The 19,927-nt window shown below is 47.1% G+C and overlaps 1 protein-coding gene and 1 pseudogene across 1 annotated transcript; both read left to right on the top strand.

Annotated features, from left to right (window-relative positions):
• Positions 1-517: 517 nt before the first annotated feature.
• On the top strand, positions 518-1,756 carry CXHXorf49C (chromosome X CXorf49C homolog). Its single transcript, XM_087813370.1, has one exon. It carries the CDS (start codon positions 518-520, stop codon positions 1,754-1,756), a length of 1,239 nt encoding a protein of 412 aa, XP_087669496.1.
• Positions 1,757-5,900: 4,144 nt separating this feature from the next.
• On the top strand, positions 5,901-8,724 carry LOC107526797 (synaptobrevin homolog YKT6 pseudogene; annotated as a pseudogene).
• The last annotated feature ends 11,203 nt before the right edge of the window (positions 8,725-19,927 follow it).

Genomic DNA, 19,927 nt, shown 5'->3' with positions numbered 1-19,927 from the left:
TCACAACCCCTCCGCCCACCCCGACAGGTGCCGTCATCTCCCCGCTTTGTACATGGGACACTCTGGACTACCTTGGCGGTGAGGCCGCGTCATCTCCCCCCTTTTGTACAGAGGCTCGTGCTTTGACTCTAGTTGGAACGTAGGTACCTGGCCAGGGGAGGTCGGACAGGAAGTGACGGAAGGGGAGCCCGAACTACTGCACTCCTCCGCCAGATTGGCTTCCAAGGGCCGCTGAGGCGTTGGGATTCTGGACCAACCAGAGGCCTCCACCCTATTGGCTAGGGCCTCGGGGGGCGGGCCTAGAAGGGAAGCACTGATTGACGGTGGGAAGCGCGCCAATGAGAAGGCCAAGGCGCGGCGTCGAAGGCGCCAGTTAGTCTCGCGCTCTTGGAGGCCAACTCGTGAGCTGCCTGTCGTGAGGTGACAGTGGGCTCCCTCAGAAGGCCTCGGCGGTCCCGCTGCCACCGTGCCCAGGGCGATCGTCTACCCCGTACCTGGGCTGTCGGGACTTGGCGACATGAGCTCCCCCGACGAGGATGAGGGGTCCGTTTGGAGAACAGGGGTCGACGCAGAGGGCGGGGAGCAGGCCGGAGGACTAGGCCATGCTTTGGGGGTGCCGCTGAGCAGCCAGGGCGAGAGCGGGTTCCCAGACCCCGAGGGCTTCGAGGAGGAGCAGGAAGTGATGGAAGCGGGAAGGGGGGTGCTCTGGGGTCGCGAAGGCCGACCTGGCTCTCCGGCCGACGTCGACGGGGACACTCTGGACTACCTTGGCGGTGAGGCCGCGATGGCCATCCTGCAGCAGCTGACCGACCGGGATGACTTGGGTGTCCGCAGAAACCCCTCCCCAGAGAGCTGCGACTCTGAAGTGTCCACCCTTTGGGTGGACTTACAGTCAGGTCCCAGTGGTAGAGGCGCGCAGGCCCATGGTTTGGTGGGATCGCCGCTGCCTTCCGCCCCCTCGTTGCACCTCAGGGGGCCTGAGGGAGGCCGAGCCTGGGGAAACCCGAAAAGAGGTGCTAAGAATAGGTCGGAAGTCACCGTGGGTCGCCAGCGGTCCTCTGCGGAAGGCCTGGTCGGCTCGCCTTCCGACTCCGAGTCATCAGATGAGTTCGGTGAGATGCAGCTGATGAGGGTGAGCATCTGTCGCAAGGGCAGAGGCCAGGCCAAACCCAAGAGCCCACAGGGCACACCCAGACACTCGATTACCCATGTCCGGGAGAAGTTCCTTCGCGTGCCAGGCTCTTTCCTGCACTCCGCTCCCCGACCACTCGCTTCGGTCGGGGAAAGGCAGGCTGTTGGGGAGCTGGACGTGTCCTCTAAGAAACCCCACAGTGTGGTCTGGGGGAAGGCGGGGAGCAGGTCCAGCTACCTGCCGGGAGCTGCTGCTGCTGCAGTCAGCCTGCCCAAGGTCACTCTTGGAAGGAAAGTGGTCGAGAAGAAATTCCTAGGGGGGGCCTCCAAAGTTGCCCTCCTGAGTACCTTTCCTTCCTGGGGGCAGAGTGTCTCAGCAGCTCCCCTGGAACCAGCCACCTTCCCCCCAATCTCTGGTATTCCACTGCTTGGGAGGGGCAAGAGGTACTCCTTGGTCCCTTTGGGAACCAAACGGTCCAAGCACACTGGCGCTGGGCAGAAGTCTGTGGCCAGGAGGAAGAGGGAGTCCCTGCCAGTCATGGTAGAAGATAAGGAACCGAAGAGAGAGCCAGGCCCAAATGTCCCAGTGAGTATGAGGCCATGCTCCTCCCCGCTCCCCACCTAGCCTTTGCCCCAGCCCTGCACTTCTCTATCTGTGCTCCTTCTGTCCCTTTCTCAGGGCTTGTCATTGGGCACCCTGGGTCATTAGGATGCCAGACCTGGGTGGTTTTAGCCAGGGCAAACCCTAAGATAGCACTCCTGTGCATGCCGGGCAACAATCTCCACAACTGGCAAGCTTCCCCACTGGGGTGGAAGGGAGGGCTGGGACAGCTGATTTGGACCGGAAGACCCCTTAGAAGTTTGGGCCCCAAAGCTTCAATGTTTAGAACCATCAGCTCCATGACTCCTACTTGCTAGCTGCTCCCCAAGCCGTCCTTGCAGGGGGCCTGGGCATTCGCAGGGCCCCACTGTTCTCTCTAGCTCGGCCTGGCCTCCTGACCTGGGGCTGACTGAGGGAGAAAGTGCTGATGTGATCAGCCTCGGAACTGCCTTCCCTATTCCCTGCCTCACTCCAGCCCCTAAGCACACGCACACGCACACATCCCGAGTCCGAATAAGTGAGAACTTTTTCTTTTAGCCTCCGACACACAGTCCAGGGCCATCATGTCGAGAATGCAACAGTGGCGACGGCAACAACAGAGCCGCCCGGATGCCAGGACACTCACAGCCCTTGGCTCTGAGCCAGGGAGAAGGCTTGCCCAGAGGGCCCACACCCTCCAGTGAGTCCGGTGGGTTTGCTGGGACTGGAGGGGAGAGGGGATGAGGAGGGAACCTCCGGCTCCGGCTCCGGCTCCGGCTCCGGCTCCGGCTCCAGCTCCGGCTCCGGCTCCGGCTGGGGCTCAGCCTTGCTCCCTGCCTCCCTGCCTCTCTGCCTCCCTGCCTAGCCGCCTACCCAGACAGCTTCTCAAACCACAGGAAAGCGGGTGTTGACAGGGCTGGACTCAAGTCACTTCATCCTCTGCGTGGGGTTTTGTGCGTAGGGGTGATTCGCGGCCGTGCCCCAAACTGCAACTCCAGACAGAGAGTTTCAGCGCAGAACAGGGCCTTTTCTGATAAGTCCTGTTGGGCCCCTGGGCTCGTCCCAGGGGCTGGTTTTGGCTGCAGCTCTGTGAGCGTCCAACCCAGAGCCGCACACAGTGTTGGGGACCACAGTCGTGGGTGGGCTGCCTCTGGGGAACAGGGGAGGCAAGCCCAGAGAGAAGGGTGGAGCTACTGGGCAGAGTAGGGGCAACTTGTTGCCAGCAGAGGGTGGTGCTGCCTCACATTAGACCCCGCTAAGCCCTTTCCACCTCCCTGGGAGCTTTGGAAGCTGGGTTTTGAGTTCTTTCCCTCTCAGGTGACCAGGAACCACTTGGACATCCCCCAACGCGGGGAAGGCAGCAGCAACCACCTGGAGCAGAGGGTTGTCCTCAGGTAATGCTTCCCCCGGCTCCTAGGAATACAGGCCCAAGCTAGACGATGGGATCCGTGTCCAGATTAAACCGATATGTTTCTGTCCCCCCTCCCCACACCACCACCACCACCACCACCACCACCACCACCACCACCACCACCATCATCCCGCACCTCAAGGAGGGAGCGTGCCTCCGTTCTCCACTGAGGAGCCCATGCCAGTGTAGCCCCAGTGGTAGGGAGGGGAGGAGGCCGTTGAGGGGAGAGGAGGCCTGAGTATACTAATCATTTCTCTTTCCCTGGTGTCTGCTGGCCTAGTGCCCAGAGCTGCAGAGACAAATATACAACCTTAGACTGCATCTAGGTAGGAGGAACTTCTGGCTGGGGCTGGGGCTGGGGCTGGGGCTGGGACTGGGGCTGGGGCTGGGGCTGGGGCTGGGGCTGGGGCTGGGAGGGGCAGGGCCGGACTGCAGTGTCTTAGCGTGGGGTGGGGGTGGGCTGCAGGTTCAGACGGCCTCACAGGGCCCAACATTCCTCTGGGGAGGAGAACCTAGCAGGCCTGGCCCTGGAGCCTGCTGTGCATGTACAGCTAAGTGTGTGGACAGAGAGGAGAGTGTGGACGGAACTACAAGCACACTTTGCCAACGAGAACCAGTCCTAGAGATCTTCTCTTAGAACGTTTAGAGATGCCTCATTGAGTTTCCCTTCAACTACTGCTTGCTATGGCTTCTGCGGGTCTCGTTTGTTTGACAAATTCTGAATGGTTCTGATGTGCCCCAAAGCTTGGGCGCTGCTGGCACATTTTGTCCTGTCTGGAAAACATTTCCACACTCAATTCAGGCGGTGGGGTGGGTGAGTGAGTCAGGCCCAGGGCTCCTTGGGTAGGGGCTGGAGGGGGTTTCAGGTTGCAGGGCTAAGCGGTTCCCCACAGGGACAGGGGCCGGGCTTCTCTATTCCTCCATCTGGATGTGCCTGCTTATGCCTCTCTGTGTTTCAGCGGCCATGCAGTCCCTGGCTGACAAGCTCCAGAACCTTTGATGTGAGTGTTACACACACCATAGCCCTTCCCACAGTCGTGGCCGTTTAGGAGGACTATGGGCTGCCTCTGGCTCGAGGCTCCTCCCTGACTCTGCTCTGTTCGACAGGTTGAGCCCAGCATCTTGGTACAAGAGGAGCAGTCTGGGAGCTGCGGCCAAGCTGGTTCCCTCCTGTTCCACCTCAGCCAAGGCTTTCTGTCCCCCTTCTTTTGCCTCCCACCCCATTTCCCAGCAGCTTCAAATTAAAGTCCCTCTCAAATTCTGTGGTCTCACCCTGGCCTGTGTGGCTTAGTTGGTTGAGCGTTATCCCGTGCACCAAAAGGTCGCCGGTTCGACTCCCGGTCAGGGCACATGCCCAGGTTGCGGGCCTGATCCCCAGTAGATGTTTCTCTCTCACATCCATGTTTCTCTCCCTGCCCCAAGCCTCCCCTCCCCTCTCCCCCCCCCAAAAAAAAATCAAAGCATGTTTAAAAGAACAAATTCTGTGGTCTTTCTTGGGGGAATGGGTGGAAGAGGGGATTGGGGTGGGGAGGGCCTGGAGCTGCTCCATCTCAGAGCTTTTTCCAATACAGTACTTCTGGCATTCTGTGGTGGGCCTTCTGTCTGCGGAGAGTCTGGGCCAGCCTCTGAAAGGAGCCTTTCAGTCAGACCACCAGAATGCCCCGGGTCCAGGCTCTGCATTGGATCAGCCTGGCCACATTAGCATCTCCCCCCTTTCCCCTGCAGGCCCTCTTGGTGTTCTAATCTCCTCCACGTTTGGGGTCTCATGCCATTCATCGCCCATTTCCCCTCCCCTTCAGCAGGAACTTACAACCCCCTTCCAGAGCTCAGTCCCTCTTCCCGACAGTCATTGGGCCTCCCCAGTCTACTCTGCTTTGCTGTCTGAACACCCTTGATCTCCCCCATGGCTTTCCGTCGGTGGCCTTCCCTGCACCTGTACTTCAACAGGAGTTAAAGAGCACAGTTGAGCTCATCTTCCCCCTTCCCAGGCCCAGTTCTCTCCCTGGAGTCCTTCTCTCCCTCTGGTGCCACCACGCACACAGACAACTCACCCAGGAACCTGCGGGTCATCCTCCCCTCCTCTTTAGCTCTCACCTTTGTTTGACACTCCGGCTGCCAATCCTGTCAGTTCCCCCTCCTGGGTTTCAGTAGAGGGGTGGAGGCAGAAGCCAGCCACAGCCCAGGGAGTTGCAGATCACAGGGGAAGGTACGGGAACACGGAGGAAAAGCGTGGGTTAGTCTCCTGCCTGAAGGACAGGGAATGAGTCTGTTGTGCTGGCTGCAGGCCAACCTGGGGAAACTGCCTACCAGAGGGTTCACATCCTTCCTGCCCTAGCCCGCTAATGCCCCTCCTCTAGCCTGTTCATCTCTATACCCTTGATTGGAAAGTGGGCAGCCCGTTTCTAAGGCGAGGGCGGTTGATAAGTCTCAATGTTGTTATGTGGTCCCCTTCAAATACTGTATTCGACCAGCCCGTGACACAGGTTTTCCTGAGTTCTGTGCCCCAGCGCAGTCTCCCAAACTGCCTCGTTAGGCCACGCAAGGTTGAATCTCACTCTGAGGGTTGGGAATGGGTTCCTTCCCTCAGCCAGGACCCAGGGCTGTGCGGGCCTGGGACTCAGTGGGACAGACTTGTGTTTGAGTGAGTCGAGGGTTGGTTCTGCCAGACTCCATTCCCCAGAGACCAGTGTTTGATACACAAACGGGGGGATAATGGTGGATAGAACTTTCAAGGTTGGGGTGTGTGTGTGTGCTTGTGAATAAAATTAATCGGGAATAATGTCCCTTGATGTGGCTCAGGCAGTGAAAGCAGTAGAGACTGTGGTCAAGACCCTTAAGGGACTGCGTGAGCAAAAGCAAGGGTGGGATCTACTTTGTTCAAGGGGCATTGTTAAATTCCTGACACATGGGGTGGGGTGGGGTGGGGTGGGGTGGGAATGAGGCAGAAGTCGCCAAACCCCAAGGCAGGGCATCCAGGTGCCCAAAATGTCGGAGTTGCTGGGGGTGGCTCTGGATCCTACTCTGCGATCCTAGGATGTCTGACAACTGTGGTTGATGGAGTGAAAATCGGGAGGACGGCCACCTCAGCATAGTCTGGACAGGCCTCATCCTAGAGGCAGGGATCTCACATAGGAGACCGCCCCTATGTGAGCCAACCCGGGCATGGGCAGGATCGGTGCAGTGAAGATGGGAAGTAAAGAGTGACGGCGCCTGGGAAACAGGACAGACTCAGTTCCACCCTTCCCCCATAGTCTCACCCTGACTCCATTCCGGGCCCCTGTGGCATGAGCTCAGGTGGACAGACCATCACGCATGGGATGGAACAACCACAGACCTCCAAGCCAGAAGAGAACGTTCGTGGGACTTCATCCTTCCACTGCAAACCCCTCACTTGAGAAGGTGGGCTTGGTTTGCCTAGGCTACGGCTGTGACCCTGACCCAGTGGTTATTTCTTATTTCTTGGCGGGGTGACACGCTGTCTGAGTGACAAAGTTTGGAAGAGACTTTCTAGCTGGGCTTTCTGCCCATGGAGACAGGGGGGCAGGTTGTGATGGGGGCAAGTCCAGCACCCACACTGCCCCCGGAGCCCTGGGTCCCTCGTCGCCAGGGAGAGAATGGGGAGAAGTGCGTCAAAGGGGTCGTGGGAGGCAGGAACACAACCTGTGGTGGCTAGTTTTGCCAGCTTCCCTTGCCTCCTCTGAGCACACGATCTCCCTCTTTCATATTCAGGCCCACTGTGGCACAATGATGCTGCTGTAAACTTGCACATCACAGGCCATGGCTGAGCACCTTCCATTTCCAGGGGAAAATAGGCGGCAGATACTGAGGCATAGATTAAAGAAAAACAATGAGGTTGGGCCACAGCCCTAATTCAGTGTGTCCTTTGTGCCTTTTCCCTCAAACCTCCTCTCCAGGCTGGGAGGCAGTGGTGGCTGCCTGGAGAGCCCTAGTTCCCAGCCTGCCACCTTCTGCTATCTGCCTAGTTCCTGGGCAGACCCTCCCTTCCCCACCTTCACCCTCACCACCAGCACCATCAGCGCCACCACGACCAGCCAACTGCTCTTTCCGGACTCTCTGGGAAGATTGGCTCACTCAGGGAATGTAGTTGGAGCTGAGTGCTGGATATGGGTGTAATGGTGCCCAAAGATGTCCATGTCCTAATTCCTGGAATCGGCTAATATGCCACCTTGCATGACAATGCAGAGGGATGGTTAAGGTTACAGATGCAATAACGGTTGCTATTCAGCTCACTGAGGTGGACAGACTCTCCCCTTTGTTTGCCAGGTCTGGCCGGGAAGTTTTCTGCCAGGGGGACAGACTCCTGTCATTGATCAATGCTCAACCACTGATCCACAGCAGCTGGACTTGATCATGGTTTTGATCCTTTTATTGTGTTGTTGAGTTTCGTTTCCTAATATTTTGGTGAGAGTTTTTGCTCCATATTTATTGGAGATATTGGTCTGCGGTTTTGTTTTTTTGTTAGGTTGTGTTTTTCGAGATCCTCCTTGTTTCTTAATGTAGGCATTTATTGCTATGAACTTCCCTCTCAGGAATGCTTTTGCAGCATCCCATAAGTTTTGGCATGCTGTGGTTCCATTTTCATTTGTTTTTGGACATTTTTAATATAGTTTTTGACTTCTTTTTGACAGTCTGGTTGTTCAGGAATATGTTGTTTAATATCCACATGTTTGTGTATTTTCCTGCTTTGCTCCTGTCATTGATTTCTAGTTTCACATTATTGTGGTTGGAAAAGGTAATTGGTATGGTCCCAATCTTCTTAAATTTGCTTAGCCTTGGACCAGGAGGAGCAAGTGGCATCCCACCTGTCAACAGCCGGTGGTTGTCTCTAGGGGCAGTGGCTGTGCTGTTCACTGAGAACCAGTCCCTTGGCCAGGAGGGTGGCCCTGGGGCATGACACCATGAAGCTACAACCTAAGCATCCTTTACAAGGGTACACACAAGATGGTGCTGTTCAAAGCTGCCTATGACATGCATCCTTCAGCTTCTTTCAGTGGTTCAGTGTTCAGAAATTCATGACCTTCACAAGTCAGCTGATTGTGGAGTGTTCAGCAAAAGGCAGCAGAGCCTCTGTGAAAGAGCAAGAATATCCGTGCCACGTCTACATGTGAAATGAGTCTTGCAGGAGTGGTCATTGCTGACAGTGACTACATGTCCCAAGTGGGTTTCACCTTGCTGGAGGAGGTGCTGGATGGGTTCTCCAAGCAGGTCAACAGGATCTAGTGGCCAGTTGGATCCCCTGCTACCATCCAAGATGCAGCCCTGGGCTACCGTAGTACATACCAGAATCCGCAAGAAGCTGACTTCATGAGTAAAGTACAGGTTGAACTAGATGAGACAAAAATACACCATGGAGTCTTTGTTAGAACAAGGCAAAAAGATAGGTGACCTGGTGTCCAAATCCAAAGTTCTGGGAATACATTCTAAAGCCTTCTACAAAACACCTGGAAACAAAACTGTCAGTCATGTGAGTGCAGCCAGCAGAGGCCTCTGTGCTGCAAAGTCACCTTCATTCATATTAGAACTGCAGCTCCAGGAGAAGTGGAGCTGCCATGTAAAGACCCAGAGTGGGAATAGACTGTAATCTTTTACTTTGGAGCTACTGGGAGGAACCGAAGGCTGGTGGAAGGGATCCAGGTTGGGGAATATTTAAATTTATATGTCTAGTAATTTTTGAAAAGATAATTTGAGGCCCACAGAGGTGTATTTTTGGGCCGAATAGAAACATAAACTGTCAGTGACTCTTGCAGGTGTCAAAGGACTCATTTTTATTCTTGCTCTTTCACAGAGGCTCTGCTGCCTTTTGCTGAACACTCCACAATCAGCTGATGTGTGAATGTCATGAATGAGTCTGGGACAGTTCTGGGCCCTTGACTTTGCAGGACCCCTGACTATGCTGCCTACAGAGGTCAGAGCCACCTCTCTATTGATCCTCAGGAGTCTTTAGGTTTTACTTGTACATTAATTGTTTTAACACTCCAGAAAGTGGTTTGGTCCTGATCCACAGGGCTAGGGGTGGGAGTGGAAGAGCACACAAGGTTCTCTTGGGAAAGCCACCCAGGGCCACTGGGTGGTGGGGATGAACAGGGCGTGGGCCAGCACTTCAGGGCCAAAGCCCTGATGAGACAGTCACTGGGATTCACATATTTGAGACGTTGTTTGTATTTCTTCCGAAATTGACTTCCACCAAGTTCCACAGGATGCCTGGGAGGTGTTTTGAGGAGGTCCGGGGCACCTGCCCTGACTTGCAGTTTGGCCTTGAATGTCTGGCAGCAAGATTGTCTTGACAACCACCTGGAGCCTGTGTGTCTTAGCAAATGGCTTTTCCTGTGGCCACCATACTGAACACCAAGGGTAGGTACCAGCTGACCCAAGGACTCCCAACACACTGCTTCCCATTTGTGGTCCTAGCCAATCGCCCCCCCCCACCCCACCAATACCTGACACCCTGCAGGAACACAGCTACCCCTCCCTCCAGCAACAGGAGGTCCAGCTCTGGAAACAAGCCCACAGGGCAGCCCAGGTGATGGCCCAGGAGGTTCCAGGCCCCTTTTGGCCTGCCTGGTCCCTTAGGTCCTACTTCCATGTTTCAGACTGCCTCCTCATACCCTACTGTGCTGCTTGAGGACACAAGCTCAAGATGCACCCTTGGAACTGGTTCCCATGAAAGCTCCTTCAGAGGTGGGGTCAGTCAGTGTGGTCTCATCCTCTCGGGTCCTTCCCCAAGCATGCTGGTTCTTACCCTACCCCACCACCCCAGCAGTAAGTGCCAGCACCCATGATTTCTCTTGCTTAGGCAAGAAGGTGGAATCTGCATGGCTTCTGAGGACCGCACCCAGAGCAGGTTTACTTGGGGGCTGCATTTTTATCTGGGCACTATGTTAGCGAAAGGATTTGGGTCCCCCTAAAGTAGCCTGCTGGTGTGATTTTCCTACTGTCATATGTGCCCCAGGAAGGCATAGATCCAGCCTTCTCACTGGCTCTTGAGATGGCTGTGGCCCCATTTAAGAAAGTTGGGTCATGTCTGACTGTACTGCTTTGGAGGATGATGGGGAGGAACTGTGGGGAGTGGATTAGGGAGAGGAGGAAGTGAGGGGAGGCAGGCTCAGGCCTTGTGCTGTCATTTCCCCTGCACCTGTTGTTCTAATATTAACAGGAAAACTGTATTTTAATAATTGCTGCCTAACTTTTCTCTGTGTTGTTTGAGAGGTTCTTATCTGGATAAAGTTGTCTTTTGAAATTAAAAAAAAAAATTTGTCACACAAGGGTATCCCCATAAAATCACCAGTGGATTTCTCGGCAGAGATATTGAAGGCCTTGGAAGAATGAGATGATATATTCAAAGTGCTGAAAGAAACTGCCAGCCAAAAACACTTTTCCCAGAAAAGTTATCCTTCAGAAATGAAGGTGAAATACTTTCTCTACTAAACAAAAGCTGAGGGAATTCATCACCACTAAAAATGCCTTACAAGAACTGCTGCTGAAAGTTTTTCAAACTGAAACAAAAGGATGCTTGTTAGTATCATGAATACATAGGAAAATACACAACACAATGGCAAAGGAAAACATAGATTCAGAATAAAGTAATAGTGTAATATGGTTATGTAACTACTTAACTCTAGTATAAAGGTTAAAGTATAAAAGTATTAAAATTGCTATAGCGTCAACAATTTGTTAATGGATACACAATTTAAAATATGTAAATGGTGACATCGAAAGCATAAAAGGAGTAAAAGGATAGTTTTTACATGTGATTGAGTTCAATTGTATGACAGATTTTTTCTTGCTGGGTTTTAAATTTTCACTTTGTTTTTTTAATTTTAGACAGTTTTATTAAAATGTGTATTAGAGAAGATTGAAATTTTTGGGTTATCTATTAGTTTCATGAACTTGAATGTCCAAATGTCTCCCCACATTGGGAAGTTATCAGCCCTTATTTCTTTTTAAAAAACGTTGGAAATGTTTAGTATTTTTTGATGTTTATTTTTTTCCATTAGGGTTGACATTCAATATTATATTAGTTTCAGGTGTAGAGCATAGTGGTTAGACATTTATATAACTTATGAGTGATCCTCTTAATAAGTCTAGTACCCACCTGGCACCAACCATAATTTTATAATAGTATCGATTATATTCCCTGTGCTGTACTTTACATCCCTGTGACTATTTTGTAACTGCCAATTTGTACTTCTTAATCCCTTCACCTTTCTTAACCATCCTACATCCCTCCCATCTGGCTACCATCTGTTTGTTCTCTGTATTTATGAGTTTGTTTCTGTTTTGTTTGATCATTTATTTTGTTTTTTAGATTACACATATAAGTGAAATCATATATTTGTATTTGTCTATCTTTGTCTGACTCATTTTACTTAGCATAATATCCTCTAGGTCCATCCATGATGTTGCAAATGGTTAAGATTTCATTCTTTTTTACAGCCAGTGTACCACCTCTTCTCTATCCAATCATCCATCAATGGACACTTAGGATTGCTTCCATATCTTGGCTATTGTAAACATTGCTGCAGTGAACATAGGGATAAATATATCTTTTCAAATTAGTGTTTTGGATTTCTTCATATAAATACCCAGAAGGGGGATTGCTGGTCATATGATAGATCTATTTTTAAATTTTTGAGGAATCTCCATACTGTTTTCCATAGTGGCTGCACTAATTTGCAATACCTCCAATAGTAACAAGTGTTCTTTTTTCTTCACATCCTCACCAACACTTGTTGTTTGTTGATCTATTGATGGTAGCCATGCTGAGAAGTGTGAAGTGATATCTCAATGTAGTTTGAATTGGCGTTTCTCTGATGATAAGTGACCTTGAACATCTTTTCATATGTCTATTCGCCATCTGTATGTCCTCTTTGTAGAAGTCTCTATTCAGGCCTCTGCCCATTTTTTACTCAGATTGCTCATCTTGTTGGTGTTAAGTTGTAGGACTTCTTTATATATATTGGCTATTAACACCTTTTTGGATGTATCATTGGTGAATATCTTCTCCCATTCAGTAGGTTGTCTCTTTGTTTGTTCATGGATTCCTTTTTGTGCAAGAACTATTCAGTTTTCTTAAACAAGAAAATCACATCTTTTGTTGTTGTTGTTGTTGACACTATTACAGATGTCACCCATTTTTTCCCCTTTTGCCTTCCTCCACCCAGACCCTGCCCCACCCCAGGTTTTTATCACATTATTGTCTGTGTCCATGGGTTATGCATATATGCTCGTTGGTTAATCTCTTCCAATCTCCACCCTGAGATCTGTCAGTCTGTTCCATGTATCCATGCCTCTGGTCCTATTTTGTTCATCAATTTATTTTGTTCATTAGATTCCACATATAAGAGAGATCATGTGATATTTGTCTTTCTCTCACTGGATTATTTCACTTAGCATAATAATCTCCAGGCCCATCCATGCTGTCCCAAAGGGTAAGAGTTCCTTCTATTTTTACAGCTGCATACTATTCCATTGTGTAAATGTCCCACAGCTTTTTTTCTTACTCATCTACTGATGGGCAATTGGGCTGTTTCCAGAACTTAGCTATTGTAATTAATGCTGTTATAAACAGAGGGGTACGTATATCTTTTCTAATTGGTGTTTGGGGATTCTTAGGATATATTCCCAGAAGTGGGATTGCTAGGTGAAATGGCAGTTCCATTTTTAATTTTTTGAGGAAACTCCATACTGTATTCCACAGTGACTGCATTCCCACCAGCAGTGCACTAAGGTTCCCTTTTCTCCACACCCTTACCAGCATTTGTTGTTTGTTGATTTATTGATGGTAGCCATTCTGGCAGGTGTGAAGTGATACCTCACTGTCGTTTTAATTTGCATCTCTCTGATGATTGGTGACGCTGAGCATTTTTTCATATGTCTCTTGACCGTCTGTATGTTCTCTTTGGAGAAGTGTCTTTTTAGGTCCTTTGCTCATTTTTAAATTGGATTGTTTGTCTTCCTGATGTTGAGTTGTACAAGTTCTTTATATATTTGGGAAATTAACCCCTTATCAGATGTATCATTGGAGAATATGTTCTCCCATACAGTGGGTTCCATTTTCATTTTGATGCTGATTTCTTTTGCTGTGCAGAAGCTTTTTAGTTTGATATAGTCTCATTTGTTTATTTTTCCTTTGTTTCTCTAGTCCTAAGTGATGTATCAGTGAAAATTCTGCTATGTGAGATGTCTGAGATTTTGCCGCCTATGTTTTCTTCTAGGATTTTTATGATTTCACTACTAACATTTAAATATTTTATCCATTTTGAGGTTATTCTTGTGTATGGTGTAAGTTGGTGGTCTAGTTTCATCTTTTTGCATGTATCTGTCCAATTTTCCCAATACCATTTATTGAAAAGATTGCCTGTACTCCATACTCTTGCTTCTTTTGTCAAATATTAATTGAGAATAGTGGCTTGGGTTGATTTCTGGGTTCTCTGTTCTGTTCCATTCATTTATATGCCTCTTCTTGTGCCAGTACCAGGCTGTTCTGATACAGTGGTTTTGTAGTATAACTTGATATCCGGTATTGTGATCCCTCCAAATTTGTTTTTCTTTCTCAAGGTTGCTGGGACTATGCCAGGTCTTTTTTGGTTCCATATATATTTTTGGAATATTTGCTATAGATCTGTGAAATATGCCATTGGTATTTTAATAGTGATTGCATTGAATCTATATATTGCTTTTGGTAGTATGGACATTTTAATGATGTTAATTCTACCAGCCCATGAACATGGCATATTCTTTTACTTCTTTAGAATCTCTGTTTTCAAAATCCAGTAGTTTTCTGAGTATAGGTCTTTTACCTCCTTGGTTAAGTTTATTCCCAAGTATCTTAATTTTTTTTTTTTTTTTTTTGCAGTGGTAAATGGGATTGGTTTTTAGTTCCCTTTCTGAGAGTTCATTATTGGTGTATAAAAATGGCATTGATTTCTGGGTGTTAATTTTGTATCCTGTTACATTGCCAAATCCATTTATTAAATCTAGTAGTTTTTTGGTGGAGTTTTCAGGGTGTTCTATATACCAGATTATGTCATCTGGGCTTTGCTCATTGTTCTTTTTCCAATTATTTTAATTGTTGTATTAGATTATTTATTTGAGATTTTTCTTGCTTCTTGAGGTAAGCTTGTAATACTATGAACTTTCCTCTTAGGACTGCTTTCACTGTGTCCCACAGATTTTTGGTTGTTGTGTGTTCATTTTCATTTGGTTACAGGAAGTTTTATATTTATTCCTTCGTCTCATTGGTAACCTATTCATTGTTTAATTACATGCTATTTAGTCTCCATGTGTTTGAGGTTTTTTTTAATTATAGCTGATTTCTACTTTCATGCCATCGTGATCCCAGAAGATGCTTGATATGGTTTCAATCCTCTTGAATTTGTTAAGACTTACTTTGTGTCTTAATGTTGGTCTATCTTTGAGAATGTTCCATGTGCACTTGAGAAGAATATATATTTGCAGCTTTGGTATGAAATGTTCTGTAAATATTAATTAAATCCATCTGATTTAGTGTGTCATTTAAGGTGGCTGTTTCCTTGCTTATTTTTTTGTCTGCAAGACCTATCCAGTGATGTCAGTGGGGTGTTAAAGTCACCTGCTATGACTGTATGGCTGTTAATCTCTCCCTTAAAAATCCACCAAGATTTAAAAAATATATTTAGGTGCTCCTATGTTGGGTGCATATGTTTACCGGAATTATACCCTCTTGTTGGATCGACCCCTTTAGTATTATGTGAGGACCTTCTTCGTCTCTTTTATGGCCTTTGTTTTGAAGTTTATTTTGTCAGATATATGCATTGCCACCCCAGCTTTAAAAAAAAATTTTTTTATTCCATTTGCATGGAAAAAATTTTTCAATCCCTTCATTTTCATCCTGTGTGAATTTTTTGTTCTGAGGTGGGTCTCTTGTAGATAGCATATATATAGGTCATGTTTTCTTATCCATTCAGCTACCGTATATACATATTTTTAATCCTCACCTGAAGACATATTTTTTTCCTTATGATTTTTAGAGAGCAAAGAATGGAGAGAGAGAGAAAGAGAGAGAAAAATTTAAGTGAGAGAGAAACCTTAATCAGTTGTCTCTTGTACACACCCAGACTGGGAATCAAACCCACAGCTTAAGTATGTGCCCTCACTGGGAATCTAACCTGCAACCCCCTTACTGTATGGGAAGATGTTCCAACCAGCTGAGCCACCTACCTGGCCAGGGCTACACTATATCTTTTGATTGGAAGATTTAATCCATTTACATTTAAGATTATTATTGATAGGTACTTATTTAATGCCATTTTAATTCTTTATGCCTACTTTCCTCTATCTATTTCTTATTATTATTATAGCAGTCCTTTTAACATGATTTGCATTGCTGGTTTGGTGGTAATAAACTCCTTTAGCTTTTTTTTACCTGGGAAAAATCTCTATTTCACCTTCATTTTGAAATGATAGCCTTGCTGGATAGAGTAGTCTTAATTTCAGATCCTTGGTTTTCACTACTTTGAATACTTCATGCCATTCCCATCTGACCTGAAGTGTTTCTGTTGAGAAATCACCTGACAGCCTTGTGAGAACTCCCTTGTAGGTAACTAACTGTCTCTCTCTTACTGAATTTAAGATTCTCTCTTCGTCTTTAACCTTGGCCATTTTTTTGTACCAACCTTTATTGCTCTTTGCCTGAGATGGTGCAGTCTGAATGATCAAGTGGGATTCATCCTTGGAATGCAAGGATGGTTCAACATATGTGATACACCACGTTAACAAAATGGAAGATAAGAATTATATGATCATCTCAATAGATTCAAAAAAAGTATTTCACAAAATACAACATCCTTCAGGATAAAAATGCTTCAGGAAGAATTGGGTACAGAAGGAACATACTACCACAGCATGATAAAGACCATATATGACAAACACATGAGCACCATCAAACTCCACAGTGAAAGGTTAAAAGCTTCTCATCTAAGATCAGGAACAAAACAAAGGTGCCCACTCTAACCACTCTTCTTCCACATAGTACTGCAGGTCTTATCCAGAGCAATCAGGCAGGAAAAAGAAATGAAAGTCAAATAAGAAAGAAAGAGATAAAACTGTCTTTGATGCAACTGATATAATCTTATATACAGAAACATTTAAAGACACTAACAAAAAACTGTTAGCCTTAATCAACAAATATAGTAAGGTTGCAGGATATAAAATCAATACTGCTAAGTGTCCATATTAGTCAAGCCATCTATAGATTCAATGCAATCTCTATCAAAATTCAAATGGTATTTTTGACAGAAATAGAAAAAACAATCCTAAAATTTGTATGGAGCCACTAAAGACTCCAAATACCCAAAGCAATACTGAGAAAGAAGAGAAAACTGGAGGCCTCATAGTTACTGATCTCAAACTTTACTATAAAGCTATACTAATCAAAAGGGCATGGTACTGGAGGAGAAACAAGATGGCGGCGTAGGTAACAGCTGTGCCCTCTGCTTCCCACAACCACATCAAAATTACAACTAAAATACAGAATCACTGTCGCTCAGAACCTCCTGAAATCTGGCTGAACAGAACCCCTACGATCAGGGAAGTGAAGAAGCACTGAGACCAGTAGGACGGGCAGAGACGTGGGCAGATCGGGGCTGAATCTTGGAGACTCGGCTGTGGGCCCACACCCAGTGCTGTGGTTTAAACCTGGGAGGGATATCTCGGTGGAGGAGGTTTTCCTGAGGAGTGAGGGGTCCCAGCCCCATATCAGACCCCAAGACCAGGGTCCCAGGACCCAGAAGAGAAGTCTCCACAACTTCAGGCTGTGAAAACCAGCAGGGACTGTGGCTGAAGGTCACGGAGACTGCGGGAGCTAGAGGCTTTCCTCTTAAAGGGCCAGCACACGGACTCATTCAGAAGAGCTCCCTCTGAGACCCAGTGCCAGGCAGCAGCTTGAAAAGAACCTGGGACATTTAGGGAGGAACTAATTTGCCTGAAGTCTAGGCGAGAGCTGGAGGGGCAGCTTTCCCCCAGGCAGAAGACCTGGCAGAGGCCATTGCAACTTTGGAGACCCCTCCCCTCACACAGCCCACAGGCAGGCTCCATATTTGAATCTCCAGCACCTTACTCACACCATTGGCTCTGCCTCGGTGATTCCCATAGGCCCCACCCCTCCTTACCTACAAGCTCATTTAAGCCTCTCTAGCCTCATGCTTAGGACTTTCCTAAAATCTCTCAAATAAACAGCAGCATGCCCCATATGGTTTGATAAGTGGCCCCAGGCCTGACACTAGTGGCAGCCTGCATTGGTTCATGGCTTGGCCTCTCTTGGACACCTCCAAGCCCAGCACAAGTAGTAGCCAACTACGGTTTGCTACGCAGCTCATGCTGGGTGGCCCTGGACAAGGCACTGGCAGGGGCTGACTTTGCACCTCCTGGGAGGCCCTAGAGACAGTGCACCAAGTGGTCAGACTCAACCATGCTGGATTACAACCCTTCCACATCCAAGAGTGACACACTCAAGGGGTGCACTTGGTGAATACCAAAGCTCCACTGAAGTAAATCCTGCTCCATAGAAGTGTCTCCAGCACAGCAACACTTTGGCTGTAGTTGCAGCTGGTCTTCACAGCTGATTGGCCTGGGGGTCAATTCCTCCCAGTGAGGCCAACAGCAACCAAAGCTCAACTGCAACAGGACAGTGCACACAGCTCACACAGGGGAGCACCTAGAAGGCCCAGCTCAGCTGACTGGGGAAGCTGAGCCACCGGACCCTATAGGACACCTACACAAAGCCATCTACTAATTCCAGGAGACATAGCAGCTCTACTCAATACATAGAAACAAACACCTGAAAGCGGCCAAAATGTGGAGGCAAAGAAACATGTCACAAAGGAAAGAACAGAAGAAATCTCTAGAAGAGGAATTAAATAAAATAGATCCCAGCAAGCTAACAGATACAGAGTTCAGAATTTTGTTTATACGGATGTTCAAACATAGTATTAGGGAAATAACTGAGAAAATCGATAACAAAATAAAGTACCAATTTGAAATGAAGGCTACACCAACTGAAATGAAGAATAATTTACAGGGAATCAACAGTAGGGTAGAAGATGCTGAGAATCAAATCAACAATTTGGAACATGAGAAAACAAAAGCACCCAACTAGAAGAGCAAAAAGAAAAAAGAATCCAGAAATATGAAGATAGTATAAGGACCCTCTGGGACAACTTCAAGAGGCCCAACATTTGTATTATTGGGATACCAGAAGGGGAAGAAAGAGAGCAAAAAATTGAAAACCTATTTGAAAGAATAATTACAGAAAACTTCCCCTACCTGAAGAAAGAAATAGACTTACAAGTCCAGGAAGCACAGAGGGTCCCAAACAAGAGGAACCCAAAGAGGCTTACAGCAAGACACATCATAATTAAAATGCCAAAGGTTAAAGACAAAGAGAGAATCTTAAAAGCAGCAAGGGACAAGCAGTTAGTTACCTACAAGGGAGCACCCATACGACTGTCAGCTGATTTCTCAAAAGAAACCTTGCAGGTCAGAAGGAAGTGGCAAGAAATATTCAAAGTGATGAAAAACATGGAACTACAACCAAGATTGTTCTACCCAGCAAAGCTATCATTTAGAATTGAAGTTCAGATAAAGAGCTTCACAGATAATAAAAAGCTAAAGGAGTTCATCACCACCAGACCAGCACTACAGGAAAAGTGAAGTGTCTTCTTTAAGAAGAAGCTAATGAACAAAAGAATCTGACAAACTAAATAGATCCAGAGACATTGACGCATGCAACAGAAGATCGTATTTCAGAGGAAAGAGGGAAGGGGGTGGAGGGTGGGAAGAGATTAACCAAAGACGTTAGATGCATATATGCATAACCCATGGACACAGTCAATAACTGGGTGAAGGCCTAGGGAGGGGGTGGGAGTGAGGTGGAAGGGGTCAATTGGGGGGAAAATGGGACACCTGTAATACTGTCAACAATAAAGATAAATTTTTAAAACAGGGGGGGACATGGTACTGTCATAAAAATAGACACATAGACCAATGGAAGAGAATCAAGAACTCAGGAATAAATATACAGTCAAAAAATATTTGACAAGGAAACCGAGTATAATCAATGGGGAAAAGATAGTCTCTTCAATAATGTTGTTGGGAAAATTGAATAAACATATGCAGAGAATTAAATTGGAACCCTATCTTACACCACCCACAAATATTAACTTGAAATGAATAAAGACTAATGTAAGAACTGAAGATGTAAAACTCTTAGAGAAAAACATAGGAGAAAAGCAGGAGGAAGCAATCAGAAAATGAAACTCCAATCAAAACTTTCTGAACAACAACAGGCCTGTACCTTCAAAAATGTCAATGCCATGCAAGACCAAAAAAACTGGGAAATTGTTCTAGCGTCAGGGACACAAAAGAGACATAACAACTAAATGCGATGCATGGTCTTTGATGGAAATAAGCTTTTTTTTTTTTTTTTTTAATAAATAGATTTTGAAAGTGATATTGGGATAATTGGTAATTTTGAGTGAGGATCATAATTGTATTATCTCAACGTTAAATTTTCTGAGTGTGAAATTTGCATTAAGATTTTATAGCCGACCACTTATTCTTAACAGATAGAAGTTAAAGTATTTCAGGACAAGTAACTCAAATAAATCTACAAAACAAGTAAAAGTACACACACACACACACACACACACACACACACACACACGAAGATAAAGGGAGAGAGAGAGAGAGAGAGAGAGAGAGAGAGAGAGAGAGAGAGATGTGTCCAGAAGTATATATGGGTGTTCCTT

The sequence above is a fragment of the Miniopterus natalensis genome, chromosome X (assembly GCF_054644295.1).
Source record: "Miniopterus natalensis isolate mMinNat1 chromosome X, mMinNat1.hap1, whole genome shotgun sequence".
In the NCBI taxonomy this organism is placed as follows: domain Eukaryota; kingdom Metazoa; phylum Chordata; class Mammalia; order Chiroptera; family Miniopteridae; genus Miniopterus; species Miniopterus natalensis.
This window is presented reverse-complemented; position numbering and strand designations above follow the sequence as displayed.

Coding starts and splice junctions, on each gene's coding strand:
- CXHXorf49C (XM_087813370.1), top strand. CDS start 518: ATGAGCTCCCCCGACGAGGATGAGGGGTCCGTTTGGAGAACAGGGGTC.